The 9,989-nt window shown below is 40.9% G+C and overlaps 1 protein-coding gene and 1 pseudogene across 2 annotated transcripts in view; one reads left to right on the top strand and one right to left on the bottom strand.

Moving 5' to 3' along the window:
• Positions 1-9,989, bottom strand: part of LOC123504851 (uncharacterized protein YMR196W-like) — a 98,820-nt gene that overhangs the window by 24,676 nt on the left and 64,155 nt on the right. The window contains exons 1-3 of one of the 2 annotated variants that reach the window (XM_045255750.1): positions 2,398-2,549; positions 992-1,179; positions 19-187 (exon numbers count right to left, since the gene is read on the bottom strand). In XM_045255750.1, coding sequence (XP_045111685.1) covers positions 19-187; positions 992-1,143 — 321 coding nt within the window. In that variant the 5' untranslated portion in view covers positions 1,144-1,179; positions 2,398-2,549. Of the gene's footprint in view, positions 1-18; positions 188-991; positions 1,180-2,397; positions 2,550-9,989 lie in introns of those variants that run through there. The other variant, XM_045255751.1, reaches the window with a different exon arrangement.
• On the top strand, positions 6,562-6,745 carry LOC123505262 (annotated as a pseudogene).

Raw genomic sequence — 9,989 nt, 5'->3', positions numbered from 1 at the left:
ACACACACACACACACACCTGGGGTCCCGTTAGACCGAAGAGCCGCTCTTTCAAGATGGCGTCGCGAGTGTTCCAGAGTGCCAGGCTGAAGCACAGACGACCCTGACGATCACACACGCCCGCCAGTCCGTCTTCGCCCCATCGGTAAGCCCGTGACCTGGCGTGGTCATGCGGAAAATAGTCCCAGCTGTGGAAGAGTCAGAGGGTAGTTGATTTTTTAATGTAATCAATCTCATTACTATACTTTGTAATAAAAAGATCATGAAAATAACTAATAATAAAGTGACACTGGAGAGTAGAGGTTATTTATCATTTGGTATTTCTGTGGTAAATGAGAACTGTTTCTGAGCTACATTAGCAAGGCGTGTCTGTTACATCATGACCACCACCACCACAGTCATCACTACTACTACTACTACTACTACTACTACTACTACTACTACACCACCACCACTACTACTACTACTACTACTACTACTACTACTACTACTACTACTACTACTACCATCACCACCACCACCACTACTACTACTACCATTACTACTACTACTACTACTACCACTACCACCACCACCACTACTACTACTACTACTACTACTACTACTACTACTACAATACTACTACTACTACTACTACTACTATTAGTACCACTACTACTACAGGTTGGACCTCCCAAATCCATAATCCCGTAATTCGGCTAATTCTATAATCAGGCATAATTTTAATTTGCGAGAATAATGAAAATTTTTCCGGAATAATGTTAAATTTCCCTAAATAATGTAAGTTTGCCGGAACGCCATTCAATAAGCCATGTGGTCCTATGTGACACAAAATAATGCTTAGACAAATCAAGACAAAAGATGTCGAGTACAAACGTGACGACAATGTGGGACAGGTGCAGTCAACGCCTAAATCACCAAGTTTGTCTGGTTCTACTATATTCTAGTTTCATTACAGCCTATTGCTGCTGCTGTTAGCAACACTGACTCACCAGTCTCCGTTAGGGGAATAGTCCTCCCGCACGGTGCCCCACTGTCGCTCGCTGAGGTAAGGGCCCCACCGCTTCCAGTTGGCAATGCGTTCTCTATCCTCTCGCAGGCGTCTCTCCTCTGCTACCTCCCTCTCATCTGCTTGGCTCGTCATGTTTCAACCTTCACGTGGTGCCGGAACCCCATTCACCTGCAACAATATTCATGAGAGGAATCGTTATTCGCTGTTGAAATTGCTTGCTGAGGAAACATCTTCGCACACTCCTCATGATATTTCTTCCAGTGTGAAATGCGAGTATTGATTGCGAGTTTGTTGTTAATTTCCATGGAGCCATCAGCAATGTCATTCAGGTACGGAAGACCAGCAAAACTATTTCCCTTCCCTCCCCACTCCCCCTCACCCGTCCCTCCCCATCTCTCTCTCTCTCTCTCTCTCTCTCTCTCTCTCTCTCTTATCAATGACACTTCTGATGTTTGCTGTTGACGTTTATCAGAAAAAAAAGCTCCTTATTTTTCATACATTACATGATTTCACTATGTCGTGCATGTCATTAACACTGCGTTCTCAGCCTCATCAAGTGTGATTACCTGTCCATGACTCTTGTGGTAAGTGTTCATTATGGGACGCAGGTTTCAGCAGCACTTCGCTGCACCTCAGTGTCACTCGAACTTTTACTATATAGTGCACCATTCATAGCAAACACTTATAAGGAAGCAGTGTTGCATAAAGTATTTTCTCTGACTTATCTGTTTACTTTTTTATAATGATGCCGAAGTAAATGATATTCAGTCAAGCCGAATGGTGGTTCCTAACTCAGCACAAAGTAACTCGTGACGAAAGTGCAATATTGCATTTCAACAGAGTCCACGTCTGCCAGCCACAGCTGCTACCGTTGTTCACCGTGACTGTCAAAGCAGAGTCTTTCTTCACCTGCGAGAATTTGTATTATTTCTAAATATTACCACGCATGGGAACGAAAACAAAACGTCGCCACCACCACCACCACCACAACCATCACTACCACCTATCAAACACTACAACGTTCTGTGTATTCATCAGTTAAAAAAAAAAAAATCCACTTTGTTGTCGTCGTAGTCTGTTAACATTCACATCCATTGGGAACACCAGGCCTGGGCAATCCCTGTCCTTGGGCTCTGTGGAGCCTTCCCTGACGCTCGGCTGCTTAGCTGCTTGAGTGACTTTCATAATTCAAATGGGCATTGTACTTATTATTACACAGTCACCGTACAAATACTTCACTTGTCACAACTCGAAGAACAATTTTTGTTCACATACTAAACATGTACACATAAATATAGCGTAAACGTCATTGCATACGTGACATATTTCACGGTGGAGCTTCAATCATAAAGTTCCTTCATGTGACATGGCCACGGAGGGACTTACCAGCCAATCAACACGCTGTCATCAAATGCTGTGACTTCCAGCAGCATCAGCAGCAACAGCGACAGCAGCGGCGCACACACCAACAGACTACCGAGCGCGGACACACTGCGGCCTTGTGCGCGTCGCAGCGCCTCATCCTTCCTGGACTCCCATGCATCCACCAGGTGTTGGATGAGGAAATTCACTTTTTTTGTAGACACGTATGACCGAAGGTAGATAAAACAATTTTCTTTTATGTCTTTCTACCGCTCTTTATACACACAATGCTCGTCAGTACCAGTAACTCATTAGAATACATAATTCCATCAGTCGAACACTTTCTGCACATCGAACTATACAGTATATCGGTATCAATTTTCATAAAACATTAATATATGTTGGTACGTATATATATATATATATATATATATATATATATATATATATATATATATATATATATATATATATATATATATATATATATATATATATATATATATATATATATATATATATATATATATATATATATATATATATATATATATATATATATATATATATATATATATATATATATATATGTGTGTGTGTGTGTGTGTGTGTGTGTGTGTGTGTGTGTGTGTGTGTGTGTGTGTGTAGTGTGTGTATGTGTATGTGTGTGTGTGTGTGTGTGTGTGTGTGTGTCTGTGAGAGAGAGAGATGTATTTATGTCTGTAGAGAGAGAGAGAGAGAGAGAGAGCTGAACGAGAGAGAGAGAGAGAGAGAGAGAGAGAGAGAGAGAGAGAGAGAGAGAGAGAGAGAGAGAGAGAGAGAGAGAGAGAGAGAGAGAGAGAGAGAGAGAGAGAGAGAGAGAGAGAGTGTGTGTTGATGTAAAGAATTCAGATATTCCACCACCATGCTTCCGGACTCGTGACAAGTACTGTGGCTACGATGGCAGCTTTCCCTGCCAGATGATTGGGGATGGCGGAGGGGAGGGAAGGGGGCAGGGATCCTTAAGTCACTGTGACCACAGACACAGTCGTTTCGCCCCGCCCCCTGGCCATGGCCCGTTGTCACCGTGAATACAGAGGCACAATAGGCTTTGCTAGCGGCCATTGACTTGGAGGGAGTAATTTTTCACAGGCCCCTTAGATCAATGACGAGGAGCAGCTCAGCACTTGCCTTTATTGACCACTGGCTTAAAAGACTCACCAACGTCTCTAACCTTTGACACCTCACAGTGTATTTCGCTTGTTGACTAGCTCGCATTCATCTTACGAGGAAAATATACAAGCACAAGCTTTTGGAATGACCCACAAGAATGTAGCAACGCATAATGATTGGTGTCACTGTGGCGTGTGAAAATGTATGTTGTGAAGTCCCACAGCAAAAGCTTGTTTTTGTTCACACAGTCTTCTGTAGCTGTGGTTTGTAAATGAGATTACTGCATGAGTAACCACGGATGGATGAAAGCGAAAGCTGTGCACAGATACATAAGCTTTTCGGCTTTCTTTATACCTTTACATCTAAGTATTGAAGGGAATTTGCTAAACGGAGTGGCTATACATGACTGTGCCTTATGATATGCTGTGGTAGACGATCGAAAACGTTGCTTCTCGTGACTAACATAATAAAGATTGTCACTTAGTTCTCGGACAGAGTACTACTATATGGCCGTCTTATATTATTATGAGGAGTGATTTCATGAGAAAACTGTAAAACATAAGATGTGCCACCGTTCCTACGGGAAAGTAAGACAGTAATCCACCTCGTGAAAGCTGTTTCTGTGGTGGGTCGCCTGAGGGAATGGGGGCAGACCTCATGACGCGTGGAAAGTAGCCAGAAACCCCCTAATTCTGACGTCACTCGGCCCTGGCGCTGGAGTGTTGCGTCGAGTGTCGGGAATGGAGATTTGACTGAAATGAGAGGCTAGACTGTTACATCTGGCATCGTAAATAAACTAAACGTCATCTGGAGGAAACTTCGCTTGATTGCTAGGTGTGTACACAGTAAAGGTCTGTAACATACTACTAATTCCCATCTTCACTGGAGCTTGACACGCCCTTCTCTGTAAAGTAGGAGCACGAAATACAAATCCACACATTGCATTGATTTTTCTGGAGTCTAATAAGCTTACACCAATCATATTTTCCTCCTTTCCATTCCTCTAATCTCTCTTCCTCCTCCTCCTTCGCTATTCTCTCCCGGTGTCCCTCTTCCCGAATTCCTGCCTCATGAAATTCCGTAAAGCAGCATAGGTAGGTTTTGGAGCTCTTGTCAAATGGTGGAAAGGAGAGAAGGGAAGGAGCGGGGGAAGAAGGAAACGCGCCCTGAGGAACACTTGTGGAACTTGCCGGCAGGAGAGAGGAAAAGAAGAAATTGAAGAAAAGGAATGGAGGTGAAATCTTGCAACTTTTGAAATGCAGGGTTAGGAGGACACGATCTTGCCTGAAACTAGTGTGGTTGTTTGGTTTCTTTGATCATTTGCTGTTCTTGTTGTTTGAATGGTGAATGACTTAATTATTCTCTCTCTCTCTCTCTCTCTCTCTCTCTCTCTCCATAATTAATTCAGCGTTCATCGAATAGTTTCACGATTCCTAAGTCTTCGCCATCGCAAACAGGGCGCGTCAAACTCAAGCCATCGCGAAACACAACACCAAGTAAGAGAAGAGTTAAATGAAATGAGGAAAGAAAGAGATTGAGGCAATGAAAAATAATTAAAACACCTACTAAGAATTTCCTTTAATCCCTTCAGTACCATGACGCGTTTCCATATTCATTCTGCTTAGCTACTATCTGGTGATTTTATACAGCTTGGGGATTAAAATAGTGAAGACTGTAGCCATTAATCTTGTGACCTCCATAGATTCTTCCTAATGTCAATCAAATGGTCTAATCACACTCTAATCTCTAGTTCATAACGTGTTCCAGTATTTAAGGGGATAAGTTTAATTCTTGCACTACGTCAGCTCTGGAATTATTATATCACTTAGTTACCCACAAAAAGACATTTTTCTATGGTGCTTACTCAGACTTTCCAGCGTAAACTAAAGTGTTTCACTGTTCAAGCCTGAGACACGATACAGTTTATACACCGTGGTAAAAAAATACTAACAACACAAACCCCATTGCCAAAAGCAGGAAAATTTGTGTTCTACATAGTGAAATACCCATAAGGAAACTCATTTAGCTCTCAACCCAACATAAACAACTACCCTATAAAAAAGTAATGACAGTAAACCAGTAATATAGATTAAGGTTGTACTTTTTAAGTTTAAGGAACAGTAGATAAATAAGCTTGAGAATTAGTATTACTGTGTACCAAAGCTATGTGTATAGTGACTCCTGTGCTGTCTGCCCCATCTTGCTGCATAAAAGGGACCCTACTGGAAATAAGTTGTAAAACTTTAGCAGGTTATCCTGGAGGAAGTATCTATGTACATTAACTGGTGTAATGGACATAAAGAATCCAAATATACTTACTTACTTGCCATAATTTAAGAGCATATAGATCACTGCCCACAATCTTTTATTCTATTACTTTCCTTAATTTGTTTATCTTTTATTATTTTTTTCTGTCCAAATTTTTCATTCTTGACCATGTGTCTCTTTAGGTTCAGGTCAGCTCAGATCAGCATTATTGATCACCTGTTTCCATGGTGTGCATCAATGCTTCCAAGCCCACCGTCAACAACACAAGAAGCATGACATGGAAACGCATTATGCAGTTGACTTGAGACTTGAAAAAATGTGACTGGCAAACTCAATAATTGTAATACATGTGCTGAATATTCAAATAGCTCCTCTTTTTTGTACCTCATGTAAGTATATCAGTATGAGAACTTTATATAAACCATGCTCTGAGAGAGAGAGAGAGAGAGAGAGAGAGAGAGAGAGAGAGAGAGAGAGAGAGAGAGAGAGAGAGAGAGAGAGAGAGAGAGAGAGAGAGAGAGAGAGAGAGAGAGAGAGAGAGAGAGAGAGAGAGAGAGAGAGAGAGAGAGAGAGAGAGAGAGAGAGAGAGAGAGAGAGAGCAAACAACTAGTGGGCAGGTAGAAGAATGGTTGACAGGCAGACAAACAGACAGACAGACAGGCACGCAGGCAGGCACATACCGTTTTAACTTAATTTTGTATGTCATTATTATGTAATATATTGACCTACGTAACTTGTGCATTACGCACGCACGCACGCACGCACGCACGCTTTGCGCAGTGGCAGTATCGTAACCAATGAGGTCTAACCGAGGTGCGATTATTGCTAGTTGAAACACACACACACACACACACACACACACACACACACACACACACACACACACAAAAAAAAAAAAAAAAAAGTCAGCATCTATTTAATGAGGATTGTTTTCTTATATATATATATATATATATATATATATATATATATATATATATATATATATATATATATATATATATATATATATATATATATATATATATATATATATATATATATATATATATATATATATATATATATATATATATATATATATATATATATATATATATATATATATATATATATATATATATATATTCTCTTGTAGGCATATGAGGTTGAAAGCTATAGCAATTTCTCCTTTATTGATTTTCTTATGTACGGTTTCTATTTGCCGTATTGTTTCTCATCAGTGTTCGTCCGGTAGCTGGAGCAAAAGCTCAGTGAAGGGGGCGACGTTTCGGAACTAACTTGTTCCATCTTAAGGCTGAGTATGGTGTTGGGGTATTGTTGTTGAAGATTTGCCAATCCGAAGGAGTGGCATGGGCCTGAAGGGGGTTTAAAAGAGTGATGTGGTCTGAAGGGATGTTAAAAAGAATGACGCGGTGCAGGGGAGAAAAAGACATACTGTGATGCAATAAATAGTAACTTAATCAAACATTTGCGCTACATATATTATTTTCATTAAATTTCACCTTTATGCCATTTTTTCCCCGAATTACTAAACGAAACGTCATCTTTGAAATCCTCCTCATCACCGCTTGTCAGACTGGTAAAAGAACAATACCTGTACCTTTATTAATGCACAGAAATGCAGGGAAGTTAAATGAGAGAAAAAAACAAAGAATAGAAACAGAACAAAACATAAGAAAACAAAAACACAAAAGAAAAAAAAAAAAAAAAGAAAATGGAAGATGAAAATTATCTGAGGTAATTTTCTCCTTTCCAGAAATTATCTGCTTCTTCGCTTTCCACTGCCGCCACCCGCTCAATTTCCACACAGTCTCAGTCTCGAAAGAAAAACCACTAACGAGTAGAGAATCACCCGGACTGCCAAGGAGACGGGGACCTGTGCTAATGTGGGACTTAAGGATTGAAATCATTCCTCCTTGACTTCTTTTCTTCTCTCTCTCTCTCTCTCTCTCTCTCTCTCTCTCTCTCTCTCTCTCAGGAAAGCAGTCAGACGAGAAGAGGGCGAGGAACAATGGGTCATTAGTAGAGTAGTCACGCTGCTGAGTTACTCTTTGAAGCGTCTCGTGTTGCAGAAGAAAGGTGGTGAGGAGGGGGAAGAGGATTTGAGGAGAGAAGAGGGTGCATGTGAGAGAACTGGTGCAAAAATGTTGGAGTGGGAAATACGCGAAAGAAAAGAAATAAAAAGCAGAAAAAAAAGTCTGGGAGAAAAGAAGACAGAAAGTGAGGAGGAAACATCGCAACAAAAATGGTGGAGAAATGCAGGGAGGGAGAAACAGTGTGATAGATGATGAGAGGAAGGAATAAAAAGAAAGCAAGAGGAGAGAATAGCGCAGGAAGACCTCGGGAATATAAGTTTCTCTGGTATGCAAGATTGTTTTTCTTGGTGGAAATGCTGTAAGAATATTTCATATGAAACCTTTATCTTTTAAACCCCTTCAGTTCCATGACACGTGTTCATATTCCTTCTGTTTACTATTTGGTGATTTTATACACCTTCAGAAACTTATGTGGGGATTGAAATAGTGAAGACTGTGGCCGTTAATCTTCTAACCTCCATAGACCCTTCTTAATGTCAATAGAATGGTCTAATCGTACACAAATCTCAAGGTAGAAATGCGTCCTAGAACTGAAGGGATTAAATAAAAAAAATAACCTACACAAGGAAAACAAAAGAAAAAGGAAAAGAGATATATGCTGTACATTAGGGCCGCAGTAACCCAGTGCAACGTCAAAGGTCTAAGAATATCGTCTCAAAAAGGTACCTGCAACAAAATACCAGTCCTACTCCAGACATTTCATCTTCCTTGGAGCAGCAGGAGGGCGGGACGAGGAAACGTTTTGCACCCTTTACACCAAAGACTAACACTCCCATAATATTAACACACAGTGAAAGCTTTTGAGATTATTTTTCATTATCAGTATATCAGTTTTTTTTTCTATGTATGGAAGAGGGCCAGCCAAGGGGGAAAAAAAGAAAAGATTAAAGAAAAATGCCCACTTGAGTCCTGGCTCCCTAATAAGTGGAAAAGCGTCATCCAAAATTAAGGAGCAAATGCCTTGATACCTCCCTCTTAAAAGAAGACAAGTCGTAGGAAGTCGAAAACACAGATGCAGGGAGGGAGTTCCAGAGTTTACCAGTGAAAGGGATGAATGAATGAGAGTACTGGTTGTTGTCAGAGTATTTAATTTTTCCTTCAGCAATGTTGCGGGCCTTACATACTTCCATGAATATAAGCAAGCAACAAGACAAAGTGACAGTGCTTCCTGCGGGCCAAGCGTTTGATAGTGTTACGGTCTATGCATGACGCTCCTCCCCCTACGCTCACTAAACAATTGTATATTACTCATTACGTCTACGTTAATAATTATCCTTACGTTTGGAGAGAGAGAGAGAGAGAGAGAGAGAGAGAGAGAGAGAGAGAGAGAGAGAGAGAGAGAGAGAGAGAGCAATATGTTACTAATGGAGCTCCTGATACCTACCATTAGTGATGCTCCACCTCTCAACACCATTATGAAAAAAGACTTTATGGCGGGGACGGGACTGTAAATTTAAGTGACAGGTGGGCCTTGTACCAGCGCGAACCGACGCCACACTAATTTTTTTCCTCTATATCCTGACCACGATAACTCTCGGTAAGGTAAAGCCCCCGTGTGAACTCCGCACATTGGGGGGATTAGGGAACTTTTATAGGGGCAGGTAATACACGTAAGTCCAGTCACAAGAAGGAAGCACACGATAAAGCTAATCTCTAAACTCTGCTTCTTTTCTTTTCTTTGCCTCTGTATGCTTTCTCTGTCTGTCTCTCTGTCTCTCTGTTTCTCTGTCTTTCTCTCTCTCTCTCTCTCTCTCTCTCTCTCTCTTACACCCCAGCCAGACAAGTTGATCTAATAAAACTCACACGATACCCAAAAGATTAATTCCCTTCTATGTAAATCCCCGCACATGACTCTTTTCTTCATCCTCCTTCCTTCTCTTAATTCTTTTCCTCTTATCGCACACTCTCGTCCATCTCCGGTTTTGAATGTATCTTGCACCTAATTATCTTAACGCGTTTTTATCTTTTTTTCCAATCCTTCCCTCCCTTTTCCCCTTCCTGCCACCGGTCGCAATTAAGATGGCGCCGCTTTCGTGGGTTTATCTTAAGGATGAAAAATTGGGTGCTCCAGAGTTACGTAAAGAGATGAGGGAGGGG

Source organism: Portunus trituberculatus, chromosome 17, assembly GCF_017591435.1.
Source record: "Portunus trituberculatus isolate SZX2019 chromosome 17, ASM1759143v1, whole genome shotgun sequence".
Lineage (NCBI taxonomy): Eukaryota > Metazoa > Arthropoda > Malacostraca > Decapoda > Portunidae > Portunus > Portunus trituberculatus.
Note: the sequence above shows the minus strand (reverse complement) of the source record. Positions and strands in the feature narration are given on the sequence as shown.